The 23,008-nt window shown below is 33.2% G+C and overlaps 1 protein-coding gene across 1 annotated transcript; it reads left to right on the forward strand.

Moving 5' to 3' along the window:
- The first annotated feature begins 15,815 nt into the window (after nt 1-15,815).
- LOC118186750 (la-related protein 6-like) lies at nt 15,816-18,493 on the forward strand. The gene has a single exon (XM_035356895.2). It carries the CDS (start codon nt 16,037-16,039, stop codon nt 17,351-17,353), a length of 1,317 nt encoding a protein of 438 aa, XP_035212786.1. The 5' UTR covers nt 15,816-16,036; the 3' UTR covers nt 17,354-18,493.
- Nucleotides 18,494-23,008: the final 4,515 nt, after the last annotated feature.

Below are 23,008 nucleotides of genomic sequence, written 5' to 3' on the forward strand. Positions count from 1 at the left end.
GTTTAGATGATACTTGTTCGTATCAAAAATACGCAGAAAAAATTGCAAATTTAACAACTGAATTTGAAACGAGGTTTAATGATTTTAGTTCCCTTGAAGACAAATTTTTTTGTTTTCTTCGATTTTCTCAATAAGTATTGACTCAGTACCCAGCCATATGCAAATAGAGGTGATCCAGATTCAATGCAACTCAAATTTTAAAGCAAAATTCATTGAAGTGGGCGTGCCTGAATTTTACAAATATTTACCAGCCAGGTTTGAAAATACTCGAAAATTCGCATATTAAATTATTTCCATGTTTGGTAGCACTTATCGGTGAGAGCAGTTATTTTCAGTCATGAAAGGTAATAAGTCTCCTATTAGAAACCGTATTAATGATGCTCACCTTGGGTCAGCGTTGAAAGTTATCACTGCAAACAAAATTTCTTCCGAAATAGGAAAGATAATAGCAGAGAAGAGATGTCAAGTATCAGGACGTAAACATTAAATTTTTCTTGTTCTTTTCTATATAAATATATATATATGTTTATTATTGTATTATTCGAAATAAATCTACGTTTCTATGAATATTGATTTTTTTTTCTTTCGGCCCGCCTAAAGTTAAACCTTGTTTGTTTGGCCCAAATGTATCTATGAGTTTGACATCCCTGCTCTAGAATCTTGCTGTTTCTCAGGCGGCGTGGAAATTAAATTAGGTATTAAATATTGTAAATGTGTTTGTTTCATGCAGCAGCAATATTTACCGCATCGTGCAAATAATAAACGCATGTTAACGTAACATAATTCCATATAAGGTAAAATTACCTAATCTAATTGTTCAAGAAGTTTTGGAAGATTCCGCTAAAGACAAGTCTCACACCAAATATATATATATATATATATATATATATATATATATTTACACTTGGTCCGAAAAAATTTTGGAATACTTACCTGCTTCAAATTTTGATATATATGTATGTAAGATTTAGAGATAAAATAAATTAAATATTTTTTTAATTATTATTTTTAGGATTGATTTGACGGATGTATAATTTTTTCGAATTCTAACAATTAATTCTAAGTGAAACGTGAAAGAAAACGTGTTTAGTAACTCATCCTGTAAATGGTGCTTTGGTGCACATCTCTGTGATTAGCACAAAAACCATATTTGCAGTACCAATGAATGCTACGATGCATTCATTGGTACTGTAAATATGAACTACTGCTACGATGCGAAAAGAAAGTAATCAAAAAGAAAAATCAAAATGCAGATTTATTTCATACAATTGGTAAAGAAAAAATATTTTATAGCAAATTTTTTTTCACAAAATTTCTGAAAAATTTTAACTTATTACTGCTTTACTTCTGCACGGCGTTAACAACAGGAATTCAAAATTACTTACATTTCCTAGATTTAAACATTTTTCTGCAGCTTAATGCAGAGCTTATTCACGTTTCTATATATGTGTAATTATTTTTACTTCCTTGTACGAAGTAAAGGAAGTATTGTAATGGTGAAAATTTTAGGGTATCATTGTTTACCCAAAATATCCATTTTGACAGCTTCGAATACAATTTAACTATGTTTTTGAGTGACATCTGTAAGTAAGAACAGAATGAAGGACTCTTTTTCCCAAAAAAGGTTATAAAAAGGATTCAAATGGATTCAGAAGAGATTTTTTTTTTCGAGTCGTCTGTACGTACGTGTGTATGTATCACGTACAACTCAAAAACAATAGTCTCAGAAGGTTGAAATTTGGTATATAGGACTGCTGCAACATGTGGTTGTGCAACTCCCTTTTCGGTTGCAATCGGCTGCACCAAAAGTAGATAAGTACATATATCTATCCACTCTGTTACTCGGCTCCCTGAACTCAGAGCTCAGTTTATTTTTTATTCTTATATATTGGTAAATTGAGAATTTTTTGCTTTAAAAATGATTGAATGATGTTCTTATCTTCCGGTTAAAGTTCTTATGCCTCTAGTTAACCTGCATGCAATAGTTGTAGAATTATCAACAATTCAAATGTTATTTAAGTGCGGCTTAGCATATTTTTTCATAGGCGCCATATTTGTTTACATTTGAAACTTCCAGAATAGTAAATTAAGTCAGCATCTGCACATTCATTATCTTTCTGCCGAGTGGGGCCAAAAGTAAACTTTGAGTTTTGTGCACCTCAAAAAATCTTCCTTCTTGCCCGCTGGCCGAATTGCTTCGTTTCGTGTAGAAACTCTAATTATAATTGCAAAAGTGTTTTTTTTTTTTTTTTTTTTTTTTTTTTTTTTTTTAAATTTTAACTGTATTTGTTGTTTTATATTTTTCTACATTTTTCAATTTTCGATAAAGATATTTAAAGGTTTTATGTATTTTTGCCCTGCCGCGAAGTGAGAACTGAATTAATTGAATGAGAACTATATCTCTAACGAAATTCGAGGGAATATGTTTAAATGAAATGCTGCAAATAATATAATATAATTTAATATTCCGTGCAAGGAAGTCATGTGGTCTACACATCGGATTTTTTATGTAATAAAACCGAAGAACTTGCTTGAGGTGGTTTATTACTACTATACTTATTACTTGTATTAGGATTTTTTTTTTAAGCAGGAGATGTGAAAAATGTGCAGTGCCCTAGCCGGGACTCGAACCTGTACCTCTTCGAATATTTTATTTTACTTCTCTGAATACTATACTATACCTCTCCGAATACTCGAACCTATACCTCTCCGAATTTAACTAAATTACTCTCTCATTTCGTTTCTCATCGTTTCTGCATTACCTTACCCAAAACAGAAAAGTACGAGTTGAACTAGTATAAAAGAAGGCGCGCGTGGTTTAAGATGTAACAAATAACTGGGCTGAATAACTGACAAATAACTGCGCTTGTAACTAACAGTAACAAATAACTGGGCTTGCCACTCAGCAACGAACATTCAGAGTTTTGGTTTAGTTTGATTTATGCGGTTATGGCAAAGCACTTGAGGGCTATCTGCTTAAAGAGAGGGACGCCTTCGTGGATCAGGTCTTTGGACAGCTGTCTTTTAAAATTCAGGCATATGCAAAAGAGCTGCCGACCCTTTCTACGAATGCGAGTTTTCTTAATTGTTTGCAAGTTAGAATTATTGCTTTTAATCTAATTATCTGTGGAAAGGAATCCCATTATTATGACATTTTAATTAAAGGAAAATTAAATATTAAATTGAAGCTAGTTATCAAGAAAAATTCTACAAATTTTAACAAAGGCAAGTATGAGATCCATAATTCATCAAGAAGTAAGAACATTTTGCTCTGAAAAATTCCGAATTCCTTATTGCAGTTTATACATGTGCCCTACTTACGGACATCTCCAATAAATATATTCTATGAGCAATAAAAATATATTTTAGAAAATATTATCGACAATTAATTACCTTTTTGGAACCAGAACTTGCTCGGGATTTTATAGTGATTTCAGAAATGAAAGATATTTATTTTGTAATCTTTTAACATTAATTTTTTTTTTAAAATTTAGAATCATAGCATTAAAGAAAAATTGTAAAAATGGTTGCATTTCAGATAAGTCCAACAGATTCCATCTTTCAGGATGATGGACATCCAGAACTCGAATAATCCGGATTGCTTGCTTTTTTCCAAGACTACATGAAATTAAGTCGTTAACTTATTCATACTGATTATTACTATTTGCGTTTCTTTTTATTTATCTTATACAAAATGTTTTTCTTTCTTCATAGTGTAATTGGAAAACACTAGCATCGTAAGTTTCGGAGCTGGAATCCCGGTGAAAGCATTGCTGAAATGAAGGAATCCAAATTCTCCTAGCGGCATACTAGCATAAAGAACACAACCGAATTTTTCAGATAATAGCATTCCAGATTACGTTCCGTCATATTCAACAAATATTTGCTTTTCATTCAACGTGTGTTCATTTGCGAAGCGTTGTAATTTGATCCAATCGAAAACTAAGTCGAATGTCTAGGGTTACGTAACATTAAATCGAATAATAGCATTTGCTCAATTTGGAGATTTAATAAGCTTAAAAGATCAGGTTGAAAAAAAGATAGAACATAACATGTAGAGTCTCACCTTCTTGGAAAGCATAAACTTAATCGAGACTCAAGCTGGATTTCAAGTGATTTATCGCTATATCTAGTAAGAAGACATAGAGCGTAAGAAAAAAGACTCTTTTATTAAGAACTGAATTAAATTTAAGAGAAAGCACTTCTTGTGCTTACACAACTAGCCATCATTTACGGCATAACTCAAAAGTAATGAATTCGGATTAAAACTAAACTAAGTTAGCCAAATGCTCGCAGCAAATGAATAACGCACAAGTTGGCTGAAAACTACACCGGCATGGGAAGCACTAATGGCAGGAATAACACAATGCCGAAGACAAACGGCTATAGTAGAATTGCAACTAACAACAGGGGCGGAGCTCAAGCTCAAGGGGCGGAGCTTTGATTAAACAATCTAAAACCTTACTTTAAACACTATCTCTTTCTACCTCATTTGAATACGCGCGAATTAAAATTAGCATTCTGGCAGGGGAAAAAAAGTGAAAATGACTGTAAAGGTATTGAACATTAAATGACTGGTTAGGTTTTTAAAAAAATAATAAACTGAGAGCTTTCAGATTTTATATTACACCCAAAGGGGATTTTTTAACGTTTCGTGTGTTACCTTTATTTATTAAATATCATGTTCTTCGCACTTAAACCACAAAATTCAATTCAACAGCAATATTGCAAAATAATTTTAAAATGAGCATATCTTTAGAATTTCCGATACACAGTCTCGCGCGTCATAGGTAAAAAAAACTTTTTTTTCCCGTACAGTGTTGCCATTGCTGGCTTTGAAATCGTTGAGTTTGTTAATCTAAAATTCGTTAAAGTGTTACAAAATATGAAATCTATAATAAAACAAATTCCAAATTCGGGCTTCCAGATGCCCATATTCGGTGGAGGACTACGTTATTCAAAATTTGATGGCTCTACGTAACCGTTGTTTTTTCACAATGCCAGAAACATTCATGCAAATTCTTCATTATTTAGTTTCCTTAAATATAATACATGGCGATAATATTTAGAGGCAAAAGCGAACCGAAGCAGAAAGTGAAACGATGCAAAATGCCGTTTTCAGACCTTTGGGTCTAGACCTTTTGTGCTAGTAATACATGGCGATAATATTTGGTGGCAGCATCTCTTTATTTGAAAGCTGAAATGATAGAAAGTGATTTGGTGAAAAGTCAGATCCAAGACTTCGGGAATTTTAACCCTTTTGGGATAAAAAGCAGACAAAATAATTTTAAAAATTAGTCCTCAGATGGGGACTGTCACATTTTTATCTACCCTACCAAGATAATCTTTGTTTAGTTTACTAAGGAAATGTCTCGTCATTGTTTACAAATTTTGTAATGTATTGTTGCTAATACTGCTGTAAAATGTTATTGCTTTCACTTTTCATACATAAATTTCCAACGGAATCTTTTTCAAACAACAATTAACCTTCTTTTGGGAGCTGGAACATATTATTATTATTATTATTATTATTATAAGAGCACAGCCTCGATCCTCCTAGCCGGCACAATCCGGCCGTATGATAAAAAAAATAGGACTGGCCAGGAAAAAAAAAAAAAAAAAAAAAAAAAAAACAAGATAAAAGCCAAAAAAATTTTTAAAACCTGAAAGGTTTCAGATTTTAAATTACGTACAAGGGGGCGTTTTTAAACTTTTTGTGTGTTATCTTTATTTATTAAATATCATGTTCTTTGCCCTTAAACCATAAAATTCAGTTCAGTAGCAATGTCGCAAAATAATTTTAAAACGAACCTATCTTTAGAATTTCCCATACACAATTCCGCGCGCTGGAGATAAAAATGTGTTTCTCTTTCTGTAGAGTGATGCCATTGCTCGCGTTGAAATCCTAGAAATTGTTAATTAAAAAATTCGTTAAAGGTTTACAAAATATGAAATCGATTATAAAACAAATTCCAAATTTCAAATTTGATCTTCCACATGCCCATATTTGTAGGAGGATTACGTCATTCAAAATTCGATGGCTCTATATACCGTTGTTTTATCACAATGCGAGAAATAATCATACATTTATGCAGATTTTTCATTATTTAATTACTTCAGATATAACGCAGGACTCTAACATTGGGTGGCAACAGTTTGAAAAGTGAAACGGACATTTATAGTGTTTCAACGCAAAATCGCAAAAAGAAAACAATAGTCCTTCAGGAACAAAGTCCCTATGGACTAAAAAAACATATAAAGTCCAAAATCTGAGTCTCAGTGTAGAATTTCAATTCTATCTTTGTTCGTATTTATAATCTTCATTATTGTGTCTGCAAAATGTTTCAAATTTGAATAGTTCCTTTTGAAATACTCCTTAAAATTATTTCTATATTTCTCCCTTGCATTCCGGGTAAGCGCACATTCATCGACGAAGTGCCTGGCGTCTTCAAAATTATCACATATTAAGCATTTGTCATTATTCTGTAGATGGAATCGATTAAAATAAACTGCCGGGAAATAGCTATGGTTAGTCAGTACCTGATTTATAGCAACGTTACTTATAATATACATCATCTTTACGTTTTTCATTAACTTTTTTCTTGTTAGATGATTCCCAGCAAAAATTCCATTCTGTATAAATCCAGTTTTCCATTTCAGCAATAGTCTTATTTCTTGAGTCTTGGATATCAGAATTATCGATTCCATCTCCAAGTGCGCCATTTTAGTAAGGGTGTCCGCCCCTTTCATTTCCGACAATTCCACTGTGTGCTTTCACTCAGCCTAATTTAACAATATGTTTTCGTTCAGTCTTTTTAAACTAGTCTTTTATTTCATTAATCAGTTGACTTTTATGATCTGGTTGGGTGAGTACCTGAAGCGCAGATAGGGCATGAGTATATATATTTATAAAACATCAAACTGTTAATTTTTTATTAATCCTATTCAAATTGGACAAGGCGTAATTGACTCAAATTGGGATAAAAGACTCAAATTGGCCTCTGTCAATGCGCATAGTTCTGCTTGATAAATCGAATTCCTTGGTTTAAGTTTTAGTCTCCATTGTCTATCTCCACTCCATGAAAATAAATTACCACAGCGCTACCCACTCGCCCGTCAATTCTAGAACCATCTGTAAAATCGTCTATTTCGCATCCAGAAGGAAAATCGAGATCATAAAATAATCCAAATCGTGTCGTTGGGTGAATAATATCCTCATTCTCCTGTTAAAAGGCCTTACTCGTGAGTACTTTTTGTCCAATTTCAGTATCTATAATAATTTTATTAGCTAATAGAAACTTTTTGTAGTATAATTTGTATAAAATAGGAACACCCGCAAAGACGCAGCAACTTCAATCGAAACGGTTCTGAAGGCTCTTTTAATGGCAAGTATCCAGCCTCTCTGCAGGGTGTCCAATTTCATTCTAATCCTAAGTACCTCCTCTGCCGGGCAGCCCCAAGATCCTACTCCATATAAAATTTTAAGGATGACCACATTTCTAAATATCTCTCTCAGGGTGAAACTCTTATTTATTCAAAGTATCAGCACTAAAACTATACTTATAACTTTTTAAAATGTTATCTGTGGTTCTATGTATGTGCTTAAAATGTTCCGCAAAATTTAATTTGCTATCAATAATAATTCCTAGATATTTCATATTTTCATCAAATTTGATTGATTACCCTTAAATTTCAATTGTGGGGGGTTAGTCTTTTTCCCTCCTCGAGGGGAAAAAAAGTCCGCAAGTGTTTTTCATTATTAAAATATATGTTCTTTATATGACTACATTCTTTCAAATCAGTTTATACTTTTTAAAATACTTTCTCCATTTTTTCAAGAGAGTCGCCCTCCACCATAACCAGTATATCGTCGGCATAGTAGATAATCTCACAATTCGAACTATTGACTCTCTGAAGACCTCAGGACCTGTGGTTCTATGTATGTGCTTAAAATGTTCCGCAAAATTTAATTTGCTATCAATAATAATTCCTAGATATTTCATATTTTCATCAAATTTGATGGATTACCCTTAAATTTCAATTGTGGGGGGTTAGTCTTTTTCCCTCCTCGAGGGGAAAAAAAGTCCACAAGTGTTTTTCATTATTAAAATATATGTTCTTTATATCACTACATTCTTTCAAATCAGTTTATACTTTTTAAAATACTTTCTCCATTTTTTCAAGAGAGTCGCCCTCCACCATAACCAGTATATCGTCGGCATAGTAGATAATCTCACAATTCGAACTATTGACTCTCTGAAGACCTCAGGACAGAGGAGCGCTGCAAGAGCCTTGGGGACATCCTTTGTAAATGTCCAAAAACCAGTTCAGATTATCAGATGGACCCTTAAAAACCATCTTTCGCCTTTAAAAAGTAACTTTTTATAATTTCATATATATTCGAACCTGGATCTCTCGAATACGCGACGTGCGTGCTACCGTTACACCAGGAAAGCATGCAGAAAGAAGGGAGAAAATACCTTATAACTCTTAGTAATTCCAATATTCTTCAAGTGTCGCATCAGGAAGAGCCACCTTACAATGTCGAAGGCACCCCTGGCATCAAATGAAACCAAAGCCACATGCTCCGTCTTTCTGTGCTCTCTAATGTCAGCTGTAACTCTATGAAGAGCCAGTTCTGTTGACCTTCTGAAACCAAATTGCCTTTCAGAATTAACATTATTCTTATTTAAAATATATTACAGTCTATTAACTAAAATTTTATCGTAAACCTTTGCAAATATTTTCAGCAGACAAAATAGACGAAATCCTCCTTTATCCTTTGGAATCAGGATTAATTTTCCAATTTTCCGTACATCCCCAACTTCAAGCATCTATTATATAACACTATGAAAAAGAAAGGACAATCCTAGAGACATTAGGTATTTTTTGGAAGCAGGAGAGATGAAAAATGAGCAACGCCTACGCCAGAGTTCGAACCATGGGCCTCTTGAATATCCGCCGAGCGTGCTGACCACTACACTAAGAAGGCATGTTAAGAAGGCGGGAGAAATACCGTATAATATGTCCTCCGCTTTGGTTTCATAAAATAAGGCTTAAGGACTTTAGTTCATTTTGGAGACCTATGATATTATTTTTCTGTTGAAATACTTGTTTAAATAGCAAAACTGAATGAAAAATAGCCCGTCGAAAAGATTAAGAGATAGCTGAGGTTGCCAAATAAACAGCTTGAAGATTTTTAGCATAACGTCCTGAGGAAAGAAACTTATTGACGCCAGGTAAAACATAGAATTCAACTCTGCACATAAAATACAGAAGGTTTAATTTTGAGGATCTGCAGCAATGAAATGGCAATTATTTTACTGTGTTATATTAGGTTTTTCTGATGTAGAATAATGTCAAAAATGAACAATGCTCTCTCTGGACTCGAACCTGGAGTTCTCAAATACGCTCCGAGTGTGCTACCGTCGCAACACAAAGGCATGCAGAAAGGAGGGATAAAATACCTTATATACTCCCCACTTTTAAAGGGCGACTGGGGGTCACAGGAACCAGTCGCCAAATCCTGCTGCTGAAGAATCATCATCCACCATCTTTTAGTTCGGGCGCCACTGTAGAGATATTAGGGTTTTCTGATGCAGAATGATGTGAGAAATGAGCAGTGCCCTTGCCGGACTCGAACCTGGATCTCACGAATACGCGACGAATTAAAAACAAACCCTTGCAATAATAATGATATAGTAAAAAAAGGGAAAAGATGAAGAAGAAGATACAGATTCATATAATAAACTTTATCTCAAGGAACTATTATGAACTGTTATAAATTATGACTGTTAGCCTACTATTATTATACCTATTATAACTACTATAATTATATCTAATAGATATGATATCAATCAAAATGTAGATATACTATTTATACTGTTATATTATATTATATTATACTATGTACTATTTTGAATATTAACTTTAAAAATAAACCGAAGTGTAGTGGGACGATACCTACATTACCTTTTTTTGATAAATTCTTTTCACTAAACCTTTACCCTCTACATTAGCATGAAATAATTTTTAAGAAGAACGGCAAAAATTTGTTCTAAGCATTCATTTCATTTCTGAAAAGTATCGCATCCTTCTTTTCTCTAAATACCTTGCAAACTATTTTAGAAGCATTTAGTTAAATTCTCTGAGCTTAATTATTTCAAAATTTCAATCTAACTTTCATAAAGTTTAAAACTGAATAGTTAGACTGGATAGTCAGAAGTAAACTATTAGAACTCGTTAAATAATTAAAATAATAATAAAAAAGAAACTGTTGTATTTGAATAAATTTTATTTTAACAGTTGGCGAATTTTTTATATATCCCGAAAATACTACCAACTGTCAAACTGAATACAGAGGAAAATATTCATACAGAGTTCTTATGAATATGCAGGGTGTTTCATAGATCATAGGACAAACTTGGAGGGGTGGTGGAGCGTACTAAAACATGCATTTTTTATAGGAATGTAGGGTCTAAAGTGACGGGTTAAGGCAGGAACGAAGGAAAAAAAAAAAAAAAAAAAAAAAAAAAAAAAAAAAAAAAAAAAACGACACGAGAGGAAAATGTGTTTATGCACAAAATCAACGCAAAGTGCTTCTTTGCAGCAATACAGTATTAACAATAAATGTCCAAAATTACGACCAGCAGCAATAATACATGCTTGGTAACGTCGCAGAAGGGATTGACGAGCTAGTCTTTAACAGTACCCGCGCACACATTCATGGAGAAGCGAGTTTGGAATGCATGTGGACGTGTACCGTGTGGATTATGAGTTGCCCACACGTGCATGTTGTGGCTATTGAAGATGCCGTCCTGTGAGAAAGTTGCCTCGTCCGTGAATAGCACATCCGATGGGAAATCCGCCTGCGCCGCACACTGCTGCAAGAACCAATGACAGAAATGAACTCGAAGAAGGGAATCTGTCTCTTGCAAGGCTTGGACTCTCTGCAAATGGTATGGGTGCAAACCATTTTCATGCAATACTCTCCAAACGGTGGAATGACTCAGCTGCAGGCGACGTGCAAATAGCTCTTGTACTTGTCTGAGGTGATTCATGCACAATGTTCAAGATGGGTTCGTCAATGCGAGGTTGTCGTGCACTTCTTCTTCCACTCCTAGTGTCAGAGGTGGCTTCAAATGACCCTTTTTCACATAAAGACCGATGCAACCTCTAGAACATTGTGTGCTTCGGCATACGCCTGTTCGGAAACCGTTCCTGGTACAACCGTAGCGCTGCTCTGCCGTTCCCATTAGCAGCACGGTACATGAGATGCTCTGAGGCATCGGATCGTGGTTTGTCCGGCTGACTACCGCCCTCTACCGCTGCATTACTAGCCAATCACAACAGCTGTAGTTCCTATTACTGTTAGTGTTCCCTTTTTTGAACATTTATTTTGAATACTGTATTGCTGCAAAGAAGCACTTTGCGTTGATTTTGTACATAAACACATTTTTCACTCGTGTCTTTTTTTTTTGGCGTTCCTGCCTTAACACGTCACTTTAGACTCTACATTCCTATACAAAAAATGCATGTTTTAGTACGCTTCACCACCCCTCCAAGTTTGTCCCATGATCTATGAAACACCCTATATATCGTTGCTTGAAAATCGGGGGAAACACAATTCGGAATTTGTAGTTTCTACTATTCTTACACATCAATATTTCAAAATTATTATGTTTTCAAACGTTAACTCGTTCATTTAAAGAACAGGAAATAGTTATATCAGCTACAGAATCATTAGGCTATTTTGAAGCAGGAGTACATGAAAATTGAGCGATTCGCCGGGACCCCAACCTGGACCTCTCAAATACGAGCCGAGTGTACTATAGTTACACAACGAAGGCATGCTGGAAGGAGACAGAAAATACCTTATATACTCCCCCTTTTAAAAAGCAACTGGTAATTAGGGGACCCAATTGCCAAATTCTGGTTTGACGAATTATTGTCCGACATGCTTTAGTTTCGGAGCCACTGTAGAACCATTAGGTTATTTTGAAGCGGGAGTACATGAAAAATTAGCAATGCTCTCTCCAGGACTCGAACCTGGACCTCTCGAATACGCGCCGGTCGTGTTAGCGTAACGCCACGAAGGCATGCTGGAAGTAATGGAAAAATATTTTATGCATATTCGATATGTAGAAACGTGTACAAATCAAGATCTTCTCTTGGTAATCCATCGTCATCAAAACTCATCTGAATTTACCTCTGTATATTTACTTATTAGGAAATCGCAGCTAAAAGATAAAATACTTTTAGCTTTAATTTTATAATAATTGTTTGGTTTAATTTATTATGTCAAAGCACACTAGGGCTAACGGGAGGAATGCCTTGGTTGAGGACCTTTCTAAATGAAAATGGCTCGGATACACATTACACATGGGTAAAAATACGAAAATGCCCATGCAGTCAGCCCGTTCGTATGGATTAGAACCCCTGTCGGAACTAACATTGTTCAGGGAGTTTTCAAAAGTCATTATTTTTTAGCTGTCCCGGTTTTCGAATGCCTAATTTCTTAAGAAGAGATATATAAGAATACTGTCAAATATTGTTTAACTTCATTCTAAATGTTAATGCAACTTTTATATAAAATAGTTGCATACATTTAAATTAAAAAGCTGGAAATTTCCCAAATACATAAAATGTTCATCTCATGGCTATAATTTCTATCTTTTTAAATATTTCAAGATAGCATTACAATATACTAAGATGCATTTTGAACGAAAATCTTACACAAGCATAGTTGAGACAATATCAACTACTACCGAGAGAGAGTATGTATGCTTGCTAATGTAATGCGTGCGAGTAAAAATACAACAATTTTTACTTCCTTGTACGAAGTAAAAAGGAAGTATTGTAATCGCGATAAGTTTTAGGCAGCATATTTCAACGAAAATATCCATTTTGACCTTTATGGAATGCAATTTAACGATGTTTTTGCGTGATATCTGTACGTAAGGACAGAATAAAATACTCTTTTCCTCCAAAAAAATTATAAAACTACTTTAAAATGAATTCTAAAAAGAATTTTTCGTGGCGTCTGTACGAACGTGTGTTCTCGCATAACTCAAAAACGAGTAGCCTCAGAACGTTGACATTTTGTATATAGGACTGCTATAACATGTAGATGTGCACCTCGTATTTTGGTTGCAATCGGCAGCACCAAACGTATATAAATATATATATATATATATATATATATATATATATATCCACTCTGTTACCCGGCTCAGTGATCTCAGTTTCTTTACTCTTATATGTTTGTAAATTGTACATTTTTTGCTTTAAAAATGATTGAATTACGTTGTTCTTATCTTCTGGTTAAGTTTTTTATGCCTTTAGTAAATCTGTATGCAATATTTTTTGAATTATCAACAATTTTAAAGTTGTTTAAGTGCCGTTAAGCCTAATAATTTTTTTGATGGCAGCCATTGCTTGTTTACATTTGAAACATCAGGATAGTGGATTTGTTACCAATCTAGAGAAACTCAGCTTCGCAACAACAAAGATTACACCTTCATTTATTATTGCGAATTAAATCATGCTTAATCCTTTCTGAAATTTTTTCCAGGAAATATGTGTTTAAGATTTACTTTGTAATTTTTAATACATATATTTTGAGGTTTTATGTATTTTTGCCTTGTAGAGAAGTGAGAACTGAATTAATTGAATGAGAAATACTCAATCGTCTGTGAAAAACTGTTTCTTTTTTTGTTTTGTTTGCTTAATTTCTTTTATACATTGTTCTAGCTTTATTATAGTATTTGAATAGAACATGTGGCAACGATTAGATAATTCTTTAAATGATATAAATTTTCTGCATTCTGAGTTATAATATGAACGAAATAGAATACTGTTAAGTGAACCTAGCGCCAGAGTGTCGCTATGGTAAACAAATAGACTGAATTTTAAAGAATACATTTATTCTATTGTGGTTTATGCGCTGTCGGCGAAGTAAATTTAATTCAATCCAATACGTTTAAATGAAATGCAAGAAAAATGCGTATAATTTAATATTCCGTACAAAGAAGTCATGTGGTGTACACATCAGGGTTTTTTTTTATTTATAGTAAAGTGAATATTATAAGGTAAAGAAAGAAAAAATATTTTGTGTACAAATAGTACGAAACCAAAAAAGAACGTTATCGTTGGCAAAGTATCTGTAGATTCATTATCAGCCATTCATCCGAGGAAAACCAAATCATTATATATTATAAATGTGCCATGGAATAAATTACGGGGACCATTTCTGAAAACGATTCTATGTGCATAATTATATAAAGGCGCCCAAAGTTGGAACCAAAGATGGTCGCCTTAGTAGGGTTTCGATAAATTTAAAAATTAAATATTCTTTTCATGAAATCTACAATATGAAGAAACTTACTTTTTTGTTGTTGTTGTTGGATAATTAATTTAAAAATGGAGAATAAAATTTAATTTGAGAAAAGATGAGAAATTTCGCTATTATAAAGGTATTTGACACTACTTCGTAACCATAAATGGATCTTATTAGCCCAAAAGTGCTTTTAGTCGCGAAACAATATTTTGCAACGAATCACTATAAACGGCTGTATCACTTTTCAAATTGTTGCCATTAAATGCTATCGGCCTGTATTATATTTAAAAAAAAAACATAAGAAATGAAGAACCTGTATGAATGAATGTTTCTCGCCCTGTCCCCCCAAAAAAGAGAGACATCAAATTTTGTATAACCTAGTCCTCCACCCGAAGATGGGCACCTGGAAACCCGAATTTTGAATTTCGATTTTGTTTTATTGTGTATTTCATATTTTGTAAAATTTAACGAATTTTTGATTAAAAAATTAAAACATTTCCACGCATGCGATGGCAACACTATAAGGAATCAAACGCTTTTTTTTTATCTCTAGCGCGCGAGAGAGACTGTCTATCGGAAATTCTAAGATATACTGTTTTATATTTTTAACCGAAGGTGGTGATAGCCCAAATGCTCTCGAAACGTGTATGTGCCTGTAAATGAAAAAAAAGCACCCATTTGGGAGTAGTATAAAATTTGAGAGTTTTCAAATTTTCTTTCTTCTTCTTTTATTATTATTATTATTTTATATTCATTAATTTACTTCTATTAATGTTTTACGAGTTCAAATGGGACACGATAAGGAAAATTAGATAATTCCGAGGCACTTTTTTATTAAGACAGACTCAAATTTTAAAACAAATTAAAATTTTTCTTCTAAAATTAACATGCTTCTAAAAATACAAATTTAAAAAAAAATCATGTCTTATAAAAGAAATAAATGCCTTTGAAAACATATATCCTTAAAAATAAAAAAAAGCCCATTTAATATTTTTATTTCATATTACGCAAAAAGATATTACTTTGCTAAGACAATACAAAATATTTCTGATTAAAATACTCAAATTTTGATGAGTCATAAAAACATTTATCGATATTTCGCTTATCTCTAGTTAATGCGTATTCTTTTTCGCTTTGAATTAACCTATTTCTTTTATACAACGCATTTCATCAAAGCGATAAGTTTTCTGTCGTACAGTTTCTCCCCTTTAGAAAATGCGAAGTAAGAAAAGACACCTGTTAATCTCTCACGTTTGTAGCGGTCACAATGTTCAAGCGCACACTCATAATCACACGACTTTCCTCGTGCATGCAGAAGCCTTACAGCAATTGCATCGCACAATACCAACCGGCGACAGAAGATCGGGGCTTCCAAATCACCTTTCGCAGTGACGTCACGCGGCGGTGATGAGTAATCCTAGATCTGCCGCTGTCACAGCTAGCGACGTGGCGGGATCGTTCGTTTTCCTCTTCGTCCAATCAGAACGCGGGGCGTAATCCGAACAGCATAAAAACTCTTAACTCGGCTCTTGCGGATTAATCAGATCGCAGCAGTAGAAATCGTCATCATCAAAGCTTGTGGGAAGAAAGAGGAAGATATCCTGTAAAGTTTGCTTCTTCGGATACTTCCCGCCGTTTTGAACAACCGCGTTTCTCCCGTGATCTCTCTATCCAGAGCTGCCGCCAGCGTAAATTAAAATGAGCGCTGTAGTTGCTACAACGAAGGCGATGAAGCCGACTTTGTCAGTTGAGGATATAGATGATGATTCCTCTTGTGGGAATCACAGCGAAGAAGGACTGAATTTGTCTGATTCAGAACCGAAGGATTCTGGAGTTGACTGTAGTGGATCAGAACAAGCATTCGATATTCCCGATGATGAGACTGCAGAGAATATCATGAAGATGGTAGAGTTCTATCTTTCTGATGCTAATATTCTCAAGGATCCATTTTTGCTGAAACATGTTCGTCGCAATAAGGAAGGTTACGTGAGCTTGAAACTCTTGGCATCTTTTCGCAAAGTTAGAAGTCTGTGCCGAAACTGGAAAGCCGTAGCTCACAGTGTCAAAAAGTCTCAGATGCTAGCTCTCAATGCAGATGGCACGAAAGTGAAACGTTTGACTCCTTTACCTGACCACGACGAGACAGTTACTTCAAGATCTATCATAGTATACGGCTTCAATTCCGATAAGCCATCTGTCGACAGTATCAGCGAGATGTTTTCTAGTTGCGGAGACATAGCTCTTGTGAGAATCCTGAGACCTGGAGGATCCATACCTTCTGATATTAAACGATTCCTTTCAAAGAATCCAGATGTTCAGGCTAAGATTTGCGCTCTTGTGGAATTCGAAGAACACGCTTCAGCCAAGAAAGCCTTGGAAAGCAACCAGTCATCAGAGATAAAAGTGATACCGGTTCTACTAAAGGACAATAAAACTAATAAAGCTGAATCCCCTAAAAAGGAAATCGCCAAGCCTTCGCCTAATAACAACGATTCCAGTGCTACCAAGGAAAGTCCTAAGAAAAAGAAAAAGAATAGGAAATCATCAGCAGACAAAAAAACTATCGAGAAGCAGAAAAGCAATCTGCTTGTTGATGACCCAAAGAGAACGAGACGGAGTGGATCCATGAGCTCTCAGAGTTCCGGTTATCTCTCTTCCTCTCCAGGTAACAACACTGGAAACACTTTCGACAGCAGATATCCTAGACGACATAGTTTCAATCCTTCCATCTATAATGATCCAAATTCATCTTTCGCATCGCTGAGCAACCGGTATAATGGATCGAGGGACCGCCTGCAGAAGACTGAGACCGATACCATCGAGACTCTCAGCCCTTGGCGCAGGAGACGGGAGCAGATGATGCTGTCCGATTCGAATTTGACATCTTCAGTGTCTTCGACGGGCTCCCTGCTGCAGAGTCTTCCAGTCAAAACCATCCGAGTACCAAGAGGTCCTGATGGCACAAAAGGGTTCTGTCAACGAGTAAGAGAAAGATTACCTTCGACAGCAGAATGAACTTCAGCGTGTGTCACACTTTATAACTGACATGAACATTTGATGTTCCAAAAAGAACGATAAGTATTAACCTCCTAATTGCAGGACAACCATGTAGGGTGTACCATTGCAAGTGCTGAACTATTTTGTTACCTCGTAGCCAAATCATGACATTCTTCCAAACTGCACGACTATCAGTATTTTTAGGACATTCTCATATAGAAATATTTGCAGTGCAAGTACAATAGAATAATCATCTGTAAGTAATAATTTTACAGATTTTTTCCTCTCGATATTGCACATGTGAGATTTTAAGAAATATTATAGTACAATAGAGCAATAATCTGTAAATCAGCTGTTTATAGAATTATTTTTTGTTTTAGATATTGTACTTTATAAATTTATTTAATTTTGGATTATTTAATAATTTAAATTACCAATACTTGATATTTTGTAATTTGTTTTCACTGCCATTGTTACTTACTTAAATACTTCTGTATTTTTTTTTTTTTTATTATTATTATTATTTTTTTTTTTTTTTCATTTTGGTTGAAGATTTTTAATATAGAGTTTTCAAATGATTTAGATTAAAATTATTTTGTTCAAGAAGATAAACTGTATGTCCATTTAAGCAATAAAATAAATTCACTATATTAGATGATGCAAAAATTAGTGTAAAAATTTATCATACATTTTCAAATTTTCTTGTCGAAGTATTTTTTTATAAAAATGTACATTTTAAACTTAATTTAGTTTTTTAAAAATTCATGTGATTGTTTCAAATCAATGCAATCTGTTTAATGATACTTCTAAATTTATCACCGTATCTGTATTTTCTAAAATTTTATAATGCGTTAAGTATAAAGATTTTTACAACATTTCTATTATTTTTCAAATTTCTGTTAATATCTGCCTGACTAATTTAGGTCACTCGATATCAGCTGCAAATGAATGTAAAGAAAAACTGACGCTCATCAGTATTTGTTGTACATAGTGTAAATATTGTTAAATTATTTGTTGCACTTGGATGTTTATATTTTACGTTTATTTTTTACAGTTTCAGAGTTATGTGTAAAATACTTATCTGCAGCCCTTTTGCTTGTTTTATTGCAGATCTGTATTCTGTTTTGGATGTTTTAAAATAATAAAAATTTGTATTTATTTGTTTTAGTGTACATTTTAGATTTTAATATATTTTTTATTTAAGTTGAAAATATCAGTAGCTGTATTCTTAACAAAATGTTTCATAATTTATTAATTATAAGTCATTAAACGTATTTGAAAATAATAATAATTTATCACAATGAATAAATGCATTGTGTCTTATCAAAATTAACACTATAATCGAAAGGAGAAATAATAATATTTATTTATTTTTTTGCATGCATGCAATCATTGAAAATGAAAACAAATGTTAACAAATCGTAAGCAACTAAAATCACATGGAAAGCAACAAAAATTTGTAATTTGTATTCCAAACAAAACATTATCATCTTGTGCTTACATTAAGATAAACAGATCAGACTGTGTTATGCAATATTTGTTATCAATGTCTAGCTGTCACACGAAATATTCCTGTTTGAAATCAGCTTGGAGAGTGACGGAAAATGACATCCGCTTGACTCAGAAAAGGTAAGTCTGGATTTGTAGCCTTGGCTAGTAATGTTTAAACTAAATTATGATTACAAACAGCAAAAATTACAAACAAATAGCTAAGTTTATTGCTCTTATTTTTCAGCTATCAAAAGGAGTTGCTTCTATTTTATAGAATAACATTCGAAAACTAAACTAATCATGATTCATTACTCGTTGCCATTCAGCGTGAAAGAAATATAAATATGAATAATTACTTTTTGCCATTCAGCATAAAAGAAATAAAAATATTAACAAAACGTCAAAGTTAATTTTATGAAGTATTTAAACACATGCAAAAGTATATAAAATACTTGAAATTAAAAACAATTATGACTCATGCAATAACGAGGCCATTATACTAGCAATAACTGGACCACTACAGATTTATAGTGTATACATGTAACAATGTTTTTTTAGGAAAAATGTACATTATTCATACTATAAAAATGTCATGTATGGCAAAATGAGTTGTGTCGTGGTAATTTAAAAATTTTAGCACACATATGAGTTTGAGTTTCTAGATCTTAATATTCGAGGTAAAACAGGTTTTGTATTCCAAAATAAACTGTTTTCCATATTACGCATGCACACTATTAAATTCATTTCAATTTTAGAATTGAAATCTGGAGAATATCTTTTGCATTTAGAATTTGGAAAAGGTCTTTGACGATTTTGCATTTAGAAATTTATCATTTCGAGTATTTTCACATTAAAAATATTCTACAGCAGAAAATGTAAGCATCAATCCATAATAGTATACAATGTAACATCAGTATTTTGATTTCAGATTTTCTTTAAGTAGTAAGAAAATAAATATAAGTTTCTGAGCAATAAATTAAAACGATTGATATATAGATTATAGCGAAAATATATTAAATTTTAAAGACATTTTTTTAAATCAAATTATTTCATCTGCAGGATTACTTATATATTTATGTATAAACTGCTGATATTTTGTATAAAATAACCGTATTACATTTAATATCAGAACTTTACTGCATGTCTAATATTAAGTGCAAGTATTAAATTAATATGTGAGAGTAAATATCATACATAAGTTTTGCACTTATATATTAGATATTTTTTTACTTGTATAAAGAAATATATTTTCAATTATTAACTTATCTTGTAGAAAAAGACATACAACTTTTCAATAATTTTATTCAGTGCCATTAAAATTCAGAATTAAGGTAATCTTAATTTTGAAATTTAATGATACAGAATAAAACATCATAAAATTATAAGCTTTTCAGATTTCAAATTAAATTAAATAAAGTCCTATAAAATAGAGTAATAATCATAAAATTGATAATCTTGACAAATGAAGTAAATTTAGCAGTGCAGCAGTTATTGCATGAGTAAATTATTTTATTAATTAAAAACATTTCATGGCATTTAAAATTATTATTCTCTTTTATCTTTTATTTCTAATCCTTTTCTTTATTTTATCAATATTTAATGTATTGTAAAGTTATATTATCAAAAGAAAATTATAAAGCAGATTATGAAAGTGTAACAAGAAACAAATATATATTTATTAATATTAATTTAATAATTTAGAATTCTAATAATAACAAAGCTCATCAAGATTATTTTAGAATCATCATTCCTTGCTCTTACATTTTCTACGCATAGCTTAGGCCCACCAGCGGCCGAGCGGTAAAGACGCTGAACACTGGTAGTTCGGTCTGAGGTTCGAATCCCGCGAACGGGCTAGCTGCATGGGCGTTTTCGTGGTTTTCCCCATGTGTAACGTGTATACGAGCCAGTTTCCCTTAGAAAGTCCTCCACGAGAGCATCCCTCCCTTTAGGCAAATAGCCCTTGTGTGCTTTGCCATAATTAAATACACCAACACCTACGCATAGCTTCATAAAAATTATTGTTGTTGTTGTTGACTAATGCTCACTTGGCTAAGCTATAGTCAATCCAAGCCCACAAAATTCCTTGTGGCAAGGAGTGAAAGATACGTCTGTCGTTGGCAACAGCCTTGAGCACCTTACAGATGACAGTGCAATTTAGCTCAGTTCCACCCACAACTTTGATGGAGAAAACCCTAGGGAGGGTCGGGATCGAGAGTCTTCCACCCCTCTTTCCCTATCATTAACCTTTCGAGAAGACTTTCGGCTGGCCGTATATTTAGAGCACTCCCATCCGCACGCACACTATACATTTACAAACATCCATGCCATCTTCGGGGTTCTAACTCGAGTTCTTCAGCACGGCAGTCAACGACCGCTAACCACTATAGTTCCATGAAAACAGTGCTCATCACTAGCCGAAAAATTAAGACCGCTGAGTACCGAGAATTCGACCTAGGTTCCACCTCCGACGAACGGATTAGATGCGTGTCTGGTTTTCGTGATTTTCCTCACATGTAACTTGAATACGAGCTAATTTCCCTCAGAAAGTCTTCCTCGAAAGCATCCCTTCTCTTAGGAAGATATCCCTTGTGAGTTTGGCATATTTAAATAACTTAACCATAAAAATGGCTGCTATTATGTACAGAAGATGTAGCACCATTTTTCAACCAAAAAGATACTTAAGAACGAAATCCCATAATTTTCCCTAAGATCTACATAGAGAACAGAAAATAATATGATTCTATTATTTGAATTTGCAGCACATAGGAAGACACAAAATCTTCGTTCGAATTTACATTTGTAAGAAATATTGCATATAATAATTGTAATACATTTAAGATTTTAAAATAATACAGGCGAATTTGGAATTTCAAAAGCTTTCCGGTAGAATAATTACCATAAATTAAAGCAGTTTTCATTTACGTTCTCACTTCTTAAGACTGTTACTCAAGTTCTTGATTGAAAAAGTTAATTCTCTTGGAATTCCCTATATATTGGAATTCATAAACTCAATTTTAAATATTTGCAATTAAAGACCTACGGATATAGGTAGCAATAATATTTTGCATGTTTTCATATATCAATGTCTACAGCGAAACCTTAGTTCACTGTCATGATTCGTTCTTGAAGGTCGTTTTTCAACAGAAATGTTCGTAAACCGAAGCAATATTTCCCAAAGAAATTAATGTAAAATGCATTACTTTGTTTCTGAGCCACAGATGATTGTTTATTAAAATTTTACAACAGTATAATTTGCGCAAAATTTCATAATCCCAAACCGATAGAAATCGTTACATATTAAAAAATCGAATGTGTACACCGCGACTTCCTTGTGCGGAATATTAAATTATACCCATTTTTTCTTGCATTTCATTTTGACTTATTGGATTGAATGAAATCTACTTCGACGATACAGCATAAACCACAATAGAATAAATTCACTATATTTGTTTACCACAGCGACACTGTGGCGCTAAGTTCACTTAACAGCGTTATATTTCGTTCATATTATAACTAAGAATGCACAAAATTTATATCATTTGAAGAATTATCTAATTGTTGCCACATGTTCTTTTCAAATACTATAATAAATCTAGAACGATGTATAATAAATAATTCAGTTCTCACTTCTCGACAAGGCAAAAATACATAAAAACTCGAGATATCTGTATTAAAAATTACGAAGTAAATCTTAAACACTTATTTCCTCGAAACAATTCCAGAAAGGATTAAGCATGATTTAATTCGTAATAATAATACATGAAGGCGTTATCTTTGTTGTTGCGAAGCTTAGTCTTTCTAGATTGGAAACAAATCTACTATTCTGCTGTTTCAAATGTAAACAAGCATGTCTCCATGTTACTTAAACATTAGGCTTAACCACAATTAAACAGCTTTTAAATTGTTGATAATTCTACAAATACTGCTTGCAGATTTCTTAAAGGCATAAAAACCTTAAACGGAAGATAAGAACAACATAATTTAATCATTTTATTAAGCAAAAAATGCATAATTTACAAACATATAAGAGTAAAGAAACTGAGGTCACTGAGCCGGGTAACAGAATGGATATATATATAAATACATTTATATATGTTTGGTGCGGCCGATTGCAACCAAAATACGAGGGGCACATCTACATGTTATAGTAGTCCTATATACAAAATTTCAACGTTCTGA

This window comes from Stegodyphus dumicola, chromosome 6, assembly GCF_044657685.1.
Source record: "Stegodyphus dumicola isolate Sdum_Otavi_A_Nest chromosome 6, ASM4465768v1".
Classification (NCBI taxonomy): domain Eukaryota; kingdom Metazoa; phylum Arthropoda; class Arachnida; order Araneae; family Eresidae; genus Stegodyphus; species Stegodyphus dumicola.